Below are 15522 nucleotides of genomic sequence, written 5' to 3'. Positions count from 1 at the left end.
CCTGAACGTTTTCTGTGTATGTTTAATGATGATCAGGACATTTCAGTGTAAAGTCGACTGAACTCGCAGGTATTTTTATGAACTCAACAGTTAAACCACCGAATCTCTGCTCACACGCCTGTTTCTGAGAACAGAAGCACAGCAGCTCTTCAGTGCACTCACCGAGGTTAACCACAAAGATTTTTTCACCTTAAAAAAGGGGAACATACATTTTTTGATGAGTGATAAGAACATTTTTACATATTGTCAAAAAGGGAGCGATCTCATTCTCATAACCTGCGGTCAGCTACAGTCAAAGCTACAGACTGTGCAACATCCAAACACACACACATTGTAAAACCGGACACTGACTATCAGGGTGAAAGTACATTTTTACATAAGGAAATGTCAGATAATGGACCCAATGATACCTGACACCAGTGGGGCTTTGAATATTTCAAAATTCTCCTTCTTCTTTTATTTTAATGAATTTAGTTCTACAGTAATTTACATTTATTACACAACCTTTGTTTTTCAGGCTTATGTAATGTGTGGTATTTTGATTTATAAGTGTAGGTCACAAGGACACAAAATCCAGAAAATACACACATACAACATAGAACAATTTAACTTTAATATGTACAGTTAGTGCTTTAGCATCCTTTCTACTTTTAGCTATGTAGAATTTCTCTGCCTCACATTATTATTATTTAAGAGACACAATGTAGTTTGAACCCAGTTTTACTAAGGAATTAACTTTAGAAGTCTTTTCTCTTAGATTTATAAATTTTGATTATTTTCCAATCACATTCAAAACAGCCAATGGCAACAATGTGCTGTTCATTAAGGATTTGGTTGTTACATTACTGTCTTTGAATATTATACATCAGTACAATCAGTGCTGATTGTGCTACAGCACAATATCATGTATGCAAAACCATGTAAACACTGTCAACTACTATTATAATTCTCATTTTTTTCTCATTTTCAGCAAATGTTGTCTCGTCCACGACCATAAGTGGTTTTACTGCCTGAGCTGTTGTGGCTGGACGCTGAGGGGTAGCTCAGTTTGACCTACAGGGACAATCAGAGGTCCTGATGACCTCTATACTGTCATAAATACACACACTGTTTAAAGCAATGTCAGTCCACGTCCTTTTAAAAAGTTCTGTAAAAATTATTATTTATAAGTCACACCAGGTTGAGGGTGCTACTGCAGCAACATATTATGAGTGTAACGTCAGACAGAAACAGTACAGGAAAAGGAAGTTGTCATCTATGTTCGACTTCTGGTGTTCAGCCAGTTGGCAGCAAAGACAAAATGGGGGTCACAGCTGTCTGCTTCAGATTGGGTGAGTCAAGGACTGTTTTCTGTTTTTCTCTGAGTTTTGTATGGTCGTGAATGTCAGAGAGTCTGTGACTAATTTTGCTGCTTTGTTCATCAAGTAATGCTGGAATTCATTCTGCTGGAAAACACAGTTGAGAAGAGTTACACTCGTGAAAGTGGTGAGTAACAAAGACGGAATCAGAAGTACGTTCATCAAAAAGAAATTATCTAGGAGATTGACTGAAACATTTTAATATGTCTATTTTAATTATTCAGCACAATTTTTCAGAATTAGTAAATTTTTCTATCATCGTGTATGATTGTTTTAGTCCACTTAAAAAAAAAATATATATCTCTATTTCAGGTGCAGTCCGTCTTCATGTCACTCCAAATAGACAGCAGCACTTTGAATATGACCCTATCTATTTTCACTGTGACAGCAATGATGAGTCAACTCAACTGAAAGCAACCAGAAATACTGTTGAATTTGTCCCATCGTGTAATTTTAAGAGAACAACATCTGGGTCAACCTGCTCTATTGATAAAATGTATCCAGGAGATAGTGGAGAATACTGGTGTGAGACTAAAGAAGGAGAAAGAAGCAACACTGTCAACATCACTGTCACTGGTATGTTCAATATATTTTACAATGGTAAAAGTACTGCACTTTCTCATCTAGTATATTTCTCATCTAGTATGTCCACAAAGTATATTCTGTGCAGTTATGAAAAAAGGAAACATATGGATGCTCAGTTTGTGTGTGCTTTTTTTTTCTTTGTTACCTTGGTGGTCTTAATAAAGTTCATATATTAATATATAAACTATTAGCTTTATCAGTTATACTGTGCACAACAAACACCCTCTGTCTGGATTATGTTCACAGGTATTATCTGTGCCTATAGTACCACTCAACAGTACAGTCCTATGCACTTGCAGCACAATATAAAACAGTTTACCTTTCATTTTTTCCTCACTTGACCAAGTTTTTAAAATGACCAAATATTGTGAAACTGCAACTTTATAAGAAATGTTTAATATTATTTTATTAACATGTTGCTCAGGTGGACCAGTGATCGTGGAGAGTCCTGCACTTCCTGTATTTGAGGGTGAAACTGTGATTCTGAGGTGCAACAGAAAGACAAAGTCCAACAACTTAGTTTTCTTTTACAAAGATGACGTCGCCGTGCAGATCGGTCCAGAAGAGATGAGAATTAAAAATGTTTCCAAATCTACAGAAGGACTTTACAGATGCAACATCTCTGATGTTGGAACATCACCAGGAAGCTGGCTCAATGTGAGAGGTGAGACTGAACCAAACTAAACTAAACTAAACTAAGTAATGATTTAAAGTAAAAATGTACTGTCATATTCCTGCTGCATAATTCAAATTGTTGTATCAATTTAAAACTAGAAAAGTGTTTCATACATAGTGTAATTTTGAATGTTACAGGAAATTCTGTCACCTCAGTTCATAAAGACCTCCTCTCTGATGACTCAAAGTCCTTCAGTGTCCTCATCCTGCTGAGGATTGCTGTCACCATTTTTATCACCTTGCTGCTGCTGCTGGGACTGTCAAAGTTGAAAATATCAGCTTGTTGGTAGAAGTCTGTATTTATTTTATCTTTTGTCTTGTTTCATGTAGGTTATTATATGTTCCATCTTTTTTGTTTATGGTTCCTCATGCTCATTAATTTTGTTTTCATTAGCATGCTGGTTTAATTATGGACACAAACACTGTAAAGACTGTCTAGCTGATTGGAGTCACACAAACCCCCTAGTAACAGTTAACTCTGATTAACTGTTTTAACTTTTCACAATAACCGTATTTGCTATTTTAGAGTATCTTAATTTCTTTTAACAGAACTTGTCTTATTTTATAGTTTACCCTTCAACTTTTAGTATCTAAAGATAATCAGTATTTCCAATTGTATTGCAATTTTAATGTGTTTGTGGTTTTAATTTACAATTACGAGTTATGAATCACAAGTACTACTTACTTTATTAATAATTCATATTTAAGGAGGCAATCACATAACAAAATTAAACTGCAAAAATTATTTAAAAGTATCACTTGATATTTTCCATCAGAAAAGGTTGAGGTTGTTGCTGCACAGCTGGACTGATGTCTGGATTATTTTTACAACCTCTCATTATGTCTCACACGGTGTTTTCTTTTAGACACCTGCAGAAACTGATGATAATTTGAGTCTCTGTCTTGACACAAACCAGAGCAGAAACCCACAAACAGAAAAAGGTAAAATGTTATTGAGCTGTGTAGTTTGTCAGTATCACTGTTTATAATTAACTTCTTATGTCTTATTCTGCTACATGCAACATGCAGCACACAACCAAACAAGTTCACACATGAACCTGTGCTCTGGGATAACAAGTGACTCCTACTGTCAGTAATTATCATCTGCTGTGTAACAGTAGGACCCAAGAAAACACTGGACATTTCTGGGCTAAGTTTAAATAATTTAATTTTAAAGAGTAGGGAATTAGTTGTTTGTGAGGGGCTGGTGTGGTTGACTGGAGGTTAAAATGTCAGTGCATTGAAGATGAGCTCCCTTTAGTGGCAGCATGTCCACAAAGCATCTATACATCATAAACAGGAGCATTGTTTGGAGTTAATTGAAGTGTTATTCAGAATTAGCTCCTCTTACTGTTAAATGGTAAGGCAGGTGGGAAAACAGGTAATTGGCTGGAGAATCACTGTGTGATGCTGAGGAAAACACATGATGAGGTCTTCAAATATATTATTTATGTATTATGGTCATTAGTCCCGTTTGTCACTCATGTTCAGTAAATTATGAAATCCCAAATTTATTCTGCTGATATTTATGATTTTAAACTAAAAATACAGAGTGGAGAAAAATCTGCATTCATTTTAAAAAAGATCCTCTTCTTTTTCTCGTTCTCCAGCTCTGGTTTCAATTGCTGTTTTCTGTATCTTCTCTTGAAGCTTCTTCAAGTCAGTTATTATCTCCATGTGAGAGAAGATGAGAGACCAGTTCTTTTAGTGAGTCATGATACATTAGACTTTTGTAGCATATGCCTACACAGCAGATGCCACGCGGTGTGCAAGCACCGATCTGAATGGGCCAGTTCAAAAGATCTACAGGTTCGGCTCTGGGAGGATTTGGATCGTGATTTGAAACACACACAGACACAGAAGTAGAGTGCATATAGGTGAATGTATTGATTTTTACAATATTTACAAAAGCAATCAACGCCAACAAAATAATCAGTCCATTAGCCCACCTGGGCAGAAGTCCATGGCACAGAGACTGGATAAGCCTCAGGAGGAAATACACAATTGGGAGAGCAGGCAACAGCACCTCCTACCGCACTGGCAGATGAATGGCTGTCAGTTCTCCTGGGCTGGTTCTTCAGGCCCAAGGCCTAGAGGTAGCTCGCCATCTTATAATAATAGGAAAGGATTCGATTCCTGGGCTAGGATAAGAAACCTGGCCAGTACAGAACAGGACCAACTATTAGTACAACATTCAGTATACACATGCTATTAATAAATTCAGTTCTACATGTACATGATTTAAAGTTCGAAATCAGCAATGTATCCATTATTAGTATTAAATACCTTAATACATGTATTCAAGTGATTAGGGGAAGTGAAGCTAGCGCATGCGCTAAGCTAACAAGCCCTAATTAACACATAGAAAATACAAACAATACAATGTGGTACTAGCACACCTACAATCAAAACAAAGCAAACACTCAGCAGTTCCTGGTTGTAATATACTTCATTCAGCACAAACAAGGTGTGTTTGCAAATGGCCTGAGACATCTACAACTGAGAGGTGTACCAGTAAGTGACATGATAAGAATGACAGAAGATACCCCAGTTATAAAGGTTGGAAACCTACCTGCAGCAGCTCCAAACTTTCTTACTCCACGTCGTAAAAATGAAGCGCCGCCATATTTAAATAACCGGAAGTCCCGCAAAATCTCGCGGCAAACCCCGTGAGAAACGGCTGGGTTACACATTTATAAAAACATAAATATATATTTATATGTACAAATGCAAATTAACCTCCATCTTTAAGGATTTCAGTTCTTTCTCAGATTACTGAGAATCACATTTTTAAGGACATGTGACTCAACATACTGCTAAATGTCATAGAGCAGAAGTTGAAATAAGGACAGAGATAAATGTGAGTTTAAGTCACACAACATCACTGTTAGTTCAGTGTGTGAACGTTTTTGAGCTATTAGAATTTTTTCTTACTTCTCTTATGATAGGTTTATGGAGAGGATGAGCAACAAGAGAGCTGTCCTCGAAGCCTTCGTGGCCCCTCCATGGTGAAATTGAAACAGGATAAACTTTTATGGCGCTTTGTGCCAAAAGTCTCTTCAGCAACAGTTGGAGGAAAGACAACACCAGTGAGAGCAGGTACACCAACCCTTTCACAGTGTTTTTAAATTAGAATGTATAATCTTTCAATGACTTTAAAGCAGTGCCCGATTGCAACAATGAAACATTTTAATTGTTTTGTCACATTGCCACTCAAAAAATAAAGGATATTGTAGATTGCATGTTCTGGCAGACAAAAACGTGTATTTATTAATGTTGCGAACAGACAGTATGATTATTGTTACTAGAACATTTAATCTGGTTGCAATTATGTTCTCCACAAAAACAAGTGAATGCACGTTGGTTCTTTAGAAATGTTATTTTTTAGAGACTGTATTGTTAAACCCAAAATTATTGTTTAGTGGTAACAGGAAGACATTTATCAGAGGTGATGATATCCTGATCAAAGGCTTTATCAGTTAAACAGTTTATAGAACTAAATACTGAACTAAATTAAAATAACTGAGATTTACTTCAAGTCTCAGTTATTCAACATTTGAAACACATTTTATATAGAACATTTTACATGTAGTGTTTAAAAGAAACACTTATTGTTAGTAAAGTGAGTGCGTTAGAAAATAAGAGAGATAAACTGCACAATAGGAAGAAGTCATAAAACCTTGAGATACAGTGTAAATATTAATACACGAGTTAAACTTTAAACACGGCAGTTTTTTAAGTTCAGTTTCATTTTGAGTTTGGTAAACAGTTGAACCATGAGTATGCTGTATGTAACTGATTACTACAACAATAAAGCTGCAATAAAATCACCAGATGGCAGCAGGGTTAGTGTTTGTTGTATGTGGTCACTGTTAGACCCCAACTTTACTACAAGTGACAGAAAATATATTTTTAGTGAATTTTAACACTACAGTATTAAACATTTCAATGAAATGAGTGAATGAGACATTGTCCCATTTAAACAGAATAAACTGATCTTTAATTGCAGATCATAGTCTTCATTATTACAGTGCAGTTTGTGTCTATACATTTCTAAATTGCTGAACGGTGAACTGGTGACACAGTCTTGGGTCCTCAAGGCTCAGTAATGTGCACAGAAAACTAAGGACTCAAACAAAGAGGTACTGTGTAACACAAGTAGCTGTGAAGTCTAATACTGTCGATGACCGACAGGTGTCAGAATACACAGTGTTTTGATGGAGCCTCTATGGGAGACAGTGGAGAATACTGTTGTGAGAGTGAAGGAGAGAAAAGAGACACAGTGCTCTGCAGCTTGATGCGTAAGGACCTTTGTCTTCTGCTGAAGGCACCGACAAAAGACAGTAGACAGGAAACGCAAGAAGAGAAATGGGGTATGATCTACAGTAAAGATCCTCAGTCATATTCAAATCTAGAATACTGTAGCTATCTGTCGTGCACATTAATCATTGTAACCTTTGCCTATGGATGCAATTGGACATCCCCTGGTTGAATTAAGGTTAAAAACACTCAAAAATCTGCCAATCACACACATCACACTCTTCAGATAAAGATACATTTTAGACTGAGATGTTATCTGCAGTAGCTCTACCGAGAAAAAAGAAGAGAACAATCCTGAAGGGTAAAGGCTAAAACTAACTACTCAAAAATTGGGGTAGGGTCAGTCACACTAGAGAACTACACTACATAGAAAGAGGAGGTTCTTACCCACATTCTTAAGTTGCGTTTTAGTTTGATTCTCAGTCAGTATTAAGGCAACATGAAGGTCACTGCCCTTACCTTCAGACTAGGTGAGTATTTAAATCTACTTTCAGTTCATATTTTATATGTCCCAGACATAAACAGAATGTCTGATACGCAATGCTATTTATTTATTTATCCAGTGATGCTTAAACTTATTTGCTGAGGGAAAAAGTTCACAACATTTAAACTCAGAATAGAAGAAGAAAGAAATAATTGAAAACAACATGATCTTTAATACTTTTCATTCCCAGCATCTGAAAGATGTATACGTGTATCTTCCAAAAAACATTCCACATACAATATATCTTTTTAATCTTTTTTACTAGTTTTTTTTTTTTTTTTTTTTTTTTTTTCATTAAATACCTAATTTAGCTGTTCAGGAACGAATGAACCTTTGTGATTTTGTTCTCTAGCCCCAATATTTGTGGTTTCAGCTTCCATCCTCCTCTTCTTCTGAGTCTGGAGTTGTCTGTATAACTGGGAGGTCTGAGAGATGAATAGAAACAATTTATTATCAATACTGTAGATGTAGAAACAGCATTTGGAGTGAGATGCCAGGTTCATCAGGAAACTGGAGGTGCAGCAGCAACAACCTTGGTGTTGACAGGAGCTACTCTGATGACTGGAACACGAGCAGGAACAGCATCAGTACCAAAAACCAAAACTGGATCTGGGGCTGTTGCGGGGACCGGGGCCGGAGCTGAAGCTGGAGCTGTGGAAGTTGCAGATCCTGACAACGGGAGAGCCCTCCATCTCTGGATGGACATTTGCTGGGAATCCCCATCCACAGATCAATGCAGGTTCCCCCATAAGAGGAGTGTTGAGAGTCGCTAGTTGTTGGAGGCTCGTTACTAGTTAACTGCCACTCGTAGGTCTAGATCTGCAATAACTAAATGGACTCCACTGGACTGCCTGCTGCCTAACACATAGTATGTTATCACTTATATGAGGATGGGTTCCTTGTTGAGTCTGGTTCCTCTCAAGGTTTCTTCCTGTTGCCTTCTCAGGGAGTTTTTCCTTGCAATTATTATTATTATTGCATTATTCATACACATTAACTTTTCATGTAAACTTCCATAGTTTCTTTGGTTTGATTAAAGCTGATTTATGACAATGTCAATTGTAAAAAGTGCCATACAGATTAAATAGATGGAGCCTCCTCTGGGATCAGAGTAAAAGTCCAAATACGCATCGACTGAATGATCTGCACAGACAAAACTAAAACAATGACAGAGAGGAAATGTGAGTCGCCCTGTGGAGGAACGAGATTGATTATTCTGTTACAATCTAACAAACGTACCTCGTAAACAGAGGACACAGGAAACCAACCAGGTGGGGAGATCAAAACAAACTCGACAAGAACATGGATGTGAAAATAAAGTGACAAAAACAAATGCTGGAAAAATATAAACTAACCTGCTAAACATAAATACAAAGTACCAACAGAAAATCACTGCAAAGACAAACAACTCACAATCAGAAGAACTAAGTCCAGTGAACTAAGTGAAGGTTCAGAGTAAAACAAAAAGTCTAAGACCAGGAAACAGAGCAGAATGTGGTGAATGATGATGAGAAGTAGTTCAAAGAGGTGAGTCCAAGAAATTCAATGTACAACAATCTGGCAGCAAACAGAGGACTGAGAGGAGCTTTTAAAGAAAAAGGTGAACTCAGGTAAAACTGATCCATGATTAGGGAGCAGGAGAGTGGAGAGTTTCCAAATATGGACATCAGGAAGTGATGTAGAGCAGAGTCACAGGAGTGAGACCAGGTGAAAACAGAGAGGAGACAGAAACTAAACCAAATGAACAAAGACAAGGCAGGAATCATAATAGTGTCTCTGATTTCTTCTCACTTCTTCTGTGTCTTTTTCTCTTCAACAAATTAAGATGAACCGACAGACTGTGTTGGGTCCAAAATTAGCACAACACTTTTCATACACTAAGAGATGGAGACAATAAAGCACAGCAAGGACACTGCTTGGCTTTTTTACTTGCAAGGGGAGCCGGCCTGAGGTCTTAGCATCATAAATGCTTCACCCAGGAATTCCCATCTCCCCTTTGTGCAAGCTTTTTATTACAAATGAGACACACCCTGAAGTCACAGATGGGGGCTGGTATGGTTAAACGATGATCATTTTACAAGGAAAAAGAATGAGTATAACATGGTCCTGTTGCTGACAGGATTAAACATCAAAAACATGTATCCTTCATAATGACAAGAAGTAAGAAACAATAATCAAACAAAAATGCGATAAGAGAATTAAATAATTATCAGTGAGTAAATCATTTTTACTCTAACAGACTGCATCTCTGACAACATCAATTTCTGTGTGGACACCCAGGTACCAAAAAAAACCATCCGCTGCTTCCCAAACAATAAGCCCTGGGTCACTCAGGACATCAAAGCCATCCTGAATGACAAAAAGAACACCCACCTGGACAAGCCTGGGGGCTTAGTGAGGATCATGTTTTTTGATTTCTCCAGTGCATTCAACACCATCCGTCCTGCACTGCTGGGAGAGAAATTAAAAAAAAAAAAACATGCAGGTCAACACTCCCCTGGTTTCCTGGATCATGGACTACCTCACTAACCGTCCACAGTACCTCCGCCTGCAGAACTGTGTGTCTGACACTGTGATCTGTAGCACAGCTGCTCCACAGGGCACAGTTCTGTCTCCGTTCCTCTTCACCCTGTACATCTCAAATCCTATTTTTACCAACAGCCCACTAAGAAAGACAATATTGTTTTGTGCCCAAACCAGGTACAACTCAGAGTCCTGTCATCTTCAGAATTTCTCTGATGACTCTGCAGTTGTAGGATGTATTAAGGGTGGAGATGTCACAGAGTACCGTGGAGTGGTGGACAGTTTTGTTGACTGGTGTGGACTCAACCATCTGCAACTGAACATCAACAAAACAAAGGAGCTGGTGATGGACTTCAGGAAATCTGGGAGTCCTGTCATCCCTCTATCTATTCAGGGGGAGGAGGTGGAGGTCGTTGCCGAGTACAAATACCTGGGAGTGTACTTGGACAACAAACTGGACTGGACCAAAAACTCAGCAGCACTGTACAAAAAGGCTCAGAGCTGGATGTACTTTCTGAGGAGACTCAGGTCCTTCAACGTCTGCAGCACCATGCTGAGGATGTTTTATGAGTCTGTGGTGGCCAGTGTCACCTACCATGCTGTGGTCTGCTGGAGCAACAACATGAAGGTGGCTGAAACTAACAGACTAAACAAGCTGAATAGGAGGGCTGGCTCTGTTCTGGGGGTGGAGCTGGACCCTCTACATGTTGTAGCTGAGAGGAGGATGCTGTCCAAACTCCTCTCAATCCTGGACAATATAATATAATATATTACAATTATCTGTGACCCAAATCATGACCCATGTCTTTGTTCAATTTCATGTTGGTTTTGGTCCAACTTATATTCCCCATTCTGTCCTCTGCTGCATTCACTGACACACATGCCCAGGTTTCAGACATGCTCCAGCCTTACAAACATGTACACTGTACAATATTACTTGTTGATGACACATATTACTTCATGATTGAAGATTGATGACACCTTTCTATTTGAGCACAAATATACTTGGATAGAAACATTTTGATCAGATATTGGTTAGGGACTAAATTCAACAACAACCCTTGTCATAATTTATATATTATTCATTAGTGTGACAATAAAACCAAAAGATGTATGTCTATTAGTGTATTATCATGATAATAAGATACATAGCAAGTGTCCACTGTGACTTCATTCAACTAAACTCAGAAATTAATTTATTCAACTCCTCACTTTAAATTAGAGGACTTCACGCTAACTAATGTTCAGACAAACACTAGAACCTTTTAAGTGAAATTAACATAAAAATATAAAACGTACATATTTTGTGTTAAGATATTAAAAAGTAATTCATGTCAAATAATTCCTGAATGCAAATCTACATTTACTCATGTCCCCAGCTGCAGCTTACTGCCTGTTCTAGCCCCAAACCATGAATACAGACAGACAGAATTTTCTTGTCTTACAATCATTGAGAGTTTTGAATTTATGGTTTTGCCTTGTTTCTGTCGTCCATTGATTCCTCGATTATGTTTCAGGTAATAGTCTGGAGTCTTCACAGTGAGTTGGTCCACACAGCTTTTTGTTGGATCACGCTTCTATTTCTCCTGAGTAGTAATGTATGTTTTCTGGACTTTCTCCTGCTCTGTGCTGCAGACATTATTCCAACTTCTTTGACATGTGTCGCTGCCCTCTTTTTGATAGTTCCCACCTTTTATTTTGTTTTTTAATGGCACATTTTCTCACAACCTTCAGTATGTTTTCGAAGTTCTATTGTCAATAAAATGTGAGTCTATGAAATTTGCTAATCATTGCACCTTTTATGTAGATTTTGCAAAGTCAGCATTTGGAAATTGGAGTTGAATGTTGGTCTATTTCTTTTTCATGTTCGTGTTCTATCTGTTAACTTTTAAACCAGCAATATTTTAGTTTAAAGAATTAAAAAAAATATATTTTTAGGTAGAAGATGACAAACACCAAGAAATCATTGGACTGATAATGAATTTGGACAGAACCTCTGTGATCGTCTTCTCCGGATCCTTATTTTTCATCTCAGCCTCCTTCTCCTTCTGTTTCTCAGTCTGGAGCTGTTTTTCCAAGTGAGAGGAAGAAGGGATGAAGAGAAACGAGACTTTTTTTTTTTTCTTGTCGTACCATCGTTCTTAGTTCATGGACTGGGTTTGGAATGAATCACTTTCCTTATATCTGTTTCTGCTCAGTCCAGTTCATATTCTAATCCTTCCTCTCTTGGTCTGTGTTTTACTTACTGTCTCTTGTTTGTGGCCTTGTGTCCCTTTACCCATGCAGGGCTAGGGTTAGCATTTTCTCCTTTGTGCTAAGATGAACAGGAAGATCACTTTCAGAGCCCTACAAATGACCTCCAACAGACATTTGAATTTTGAGTATGATTCTGAATCCAGACCAATTTTGTTTTCTGTTGATCATCATCATGTTATTTTGTTCTCAACACATTTAATTATGTAATGAATAAAGATTTTCAACTGGAAGATTTCATATATTGAGATCAAGGATTTGTTGTTGAAGTGCAAGTAGGTTCCCTTTATTTTTTTGAGCATCACATATGTCTGATGTTCATGATGTTCAATGTTTTTTTGTTTTTTTTATCCAGTGATGCTTGAAGTGATTTTGCTGAGTAAGTAGTGACAAAGAGAAAATTAATAAGATTATCTTTATCACATTTTTTTTCTCTGTATCTAAAAGACTATAATAAATGTATTTACTACTTTAAAAATGAACTACTTTATGATATAATTTAAATTATATGTATATACATGTATTATGTTGATATATTTTGGTGTAGGTATATTTTCTAAAAGCTTCAGTTTAAAATAAATTTGTATTCACAACGTGTCTTGTAAAATGGTTCCACCTACCGCATTTTTTGGTTTCATTATAAACTTTATATTACCAGTTCAGTTTTATTTCTTGTTTTCATAAATAATTTTTCTTTGCATCAATCCAAACACACTGCAGAAATTAGTCACGGTTTCTTTTGTCTGTGTTGGTTTTGCTGGTCTGACTCACTTGAAAGAAAGTTCTAAGTAATTTAATAAGACATTTAACAGTCAGATCCCAACATCATCCTGTCAAAGTTGTGGTGTAAATATTTTGTTAGGTCAGGAGACAACAAACAAACTAGCCCAGGGAAAGAAAAGTCACAGAAAGGACACCCCTTGATCAGGTATACTCCAAACACCATCTGTATGTTTACGACCCTTAAGAATGTAAGGGATGATCAGTGACATGAGACACCAGGTCTTGAGGACATGTGATACGACTGTAGAAGACAGAGTCAGAGAACACTGGCGATGTATTCTCTCCATGCTGCATGTAGTAAACCTGAAATGAATCCTCACGTTGTTTAGTTTTGATTCTTGTGAGAAATTTCGACACAAAGTGAAGGGTTAAGGATTAGCAACAGGGATAACATCACTATGACTGGAATTCTTATTGTATTTCTAAAGTCATAATACAGTCACTTTAGAAGGTGTTTACAGACATTCATCCTCTGATACACAATATATTTTAAACCTTTTAATGTGCAAGATGGTTGAAAGATTAAACATTCAAAAACTACTCACATTGATTTTAAAGAATTCCACTTTTTTTTTTTGTAAAAATTAATTATTGCAAACATTTGTCATAAACAACCCTTCAGGTTCTGTGATGCTTTGACCTTGTGTGTCTCTCTCTCTAACCTTGAAGCTGTATTTTAGGTCAGAACCTTTACCGAGTAATTGTTTGATCTTTTCTTGCGATATGGAAGGATAAGGAGTACTAAAACGTGACCTGTAATAGAAAATTACTCTGGTCTCTTTGTTCCCATTTTGTCAGTTTAGTTTTTAAGAACTAGTTTCTGCTAACCCTCTCTCAACTCCAGTAGTGTTTACCCACAAATACTGGAAGGTAGGTTTCAGATTTGCAAATATTATTTGGTGTAGGATTATTTTTTTCACGCTATAGTAAATGAAGCCTGCTGTCTATTTGTATTGCATCACTGTAATAAACTGTTTGGTGCATGTGTTCAATTCTCTGAGAGTCTAGCAAGATTTAGAGTAAATTATTTTTATTTTTAACATAAGAAAGTGAATGGAGAATATGACATGATTTTTTTATAATAGCATTGTTGTAAGAAGCCACAATAGCTCAAGACTTTCTCATTTGATGGTTTACCTTCTCAAAATTCTGAATATTAGCAATTTTAAATATTTTAAATAAGACAAACAAAACAGTGACAAAGAAAACGTTTGATAAAGATGCGATGCTTGTGTCACAGTTAAGGAGGGGAACAAGGCAGGTTTGAAAAGAAAACAGGATTTATTTGAGAAAACTACAAAAACAGGAAAACTAAGGGGGGGTATCAACCAACACTTTGAAAACGGGCAGAAACACCAGGACAAAGTTATAACAGAAAACTACCAAAATGGCGTGGAACAAAGTGAGAAATCAGGAACCAAAGTACAAAACAAAACCCCTGCTCAGAGGCAGGAAAACACTTAACACTTACGAGATAAACGAGTAACAAAGTCCAAAGTCCAGAGGGGGAACAAAGTCCAGAGAGTCCAGTGGGGAAAGCAGACGCAGGCAGGGTTTAGAAACAGGTAGGTTAGGAATCAGGCTGGAAACAGGTTGGGAAACGACGATGAACTGACGGAGGGAAAAGGGATGAAGGGAGAAGGGGACACAGGTGAGTCAAATGTTCAGCTGATTGCTGTGAGCAAAGGGAGAGAAGTGGCTGGTGGGTGGAGTCCAGAGGGTGAGTGAGGTGGAGAACTGAGGGAAATCTAAGCTTGGCCTGGTGCCAGGCCGAAACGGTGACAGAACCCCCCCCCCCTCCAAGGGCCGGATCCCAGACGGCCCAAGAGGGAACCAGGAAGGCGAGCAGAACAAGACGGGCAGGAGGAGGAGGCCCAGGGACACCAGACGAGAAGACAGGAGTGCCTCGGGAGGGCGGCTGCGGAGCGGAGGCCTGGAGAGCACTCGTTAAGTGAACAAAGCAGAGATCGATGGCAAATTGTAACCGTACTGCAAATGTTTAACAGTATAATTAATGGATAACTGAATGTAGATACTAACTATATATATGCATACTGTAAATGTGTATGTTTTCTTATTTTTTAATGAAGTTATATTTAGACATTAAGTTGAAACAATATATACATCAATATAAAAAGTATTTTTGAAAGCACAACAATTTTGTAAATAACAAATCTAACAGTATAAATAAAAATATTAAACGTTAGAGATTTTTCAAGTAATTGTTTACTTGTAACAATCTGCCCTCTGTCTAGTTACAAAATATATATCAAATAATAAAAAATAGAGTAGAAGATTCTACATGGTATACTTTCGAAAAGAAAAACAGTAAAAGTATTTGTGTTATCAAATAAAAATGTAATTTATTGTACCCTTAATATTCACTTACATGTAATAATGGTGAGATTTCAGAATGTTACCCGCTTAATGAAAATGCTCAATTACTTTATACATATTTAAAACTTGTTTAAAATGAAGTTAAATCAAATCTCTAATACATACACACACACCTTTCACAATGTTGTACATTTTGAATACTCC

At 37.2% G+C, this 15522-nt stretch overlaps 2 protein-coding genes across 2 annotated transcripts in view; one reads left to right on the top strand and one right to left on the bottom strand.

Moving 5' to 3' along the window:
* LOC113168482 (trichohyalin-like) overlaps positions 1 to 15522 on the bottom strand; it is a 928554-nt gene that overhangs the window by 128009 nt on the left and 785023 nt on the right. The window lies entirely within an intron of this gene.
* LOC113168510 (low affinity immunoglobulin gamma Fc region receptor II-a-like) lies at positions 34 to 3273 on the top strand. The gene is made up of 5 exons (XM_026369574.2): positions 34 to 1331; positions 1426 to 1485; positions 1671 to 1934; positions 2368 to 2607; positions 2757 to 3273. Exons 1-5 carry the CDS (start codon positions 1208 to 1210, stop codon positions 2906 to 2908), a joined length of 840 nt encoding a protein of 279 aa, XP_026225359.1. The 5' UTR covers positions 34 to 1207; the 3' UTR covers positions 2909 to 3273.

This window comes from Anabas testudineus, chromosome 18 (assembly GCF_900324465.2).
Source record: "Anabas testudineus chromosome 18, fAnaTes1.2, whole genome shotgun sequence".
NCBI lineage: Eukaryota > Metazoa > Chordata > Actinopteri > Anabantiformes > Anabantidae > Anabas > Anabas testudineus.
This window is presented reverse-complemented; position numbering and strand designations above follow the sequence as displayed.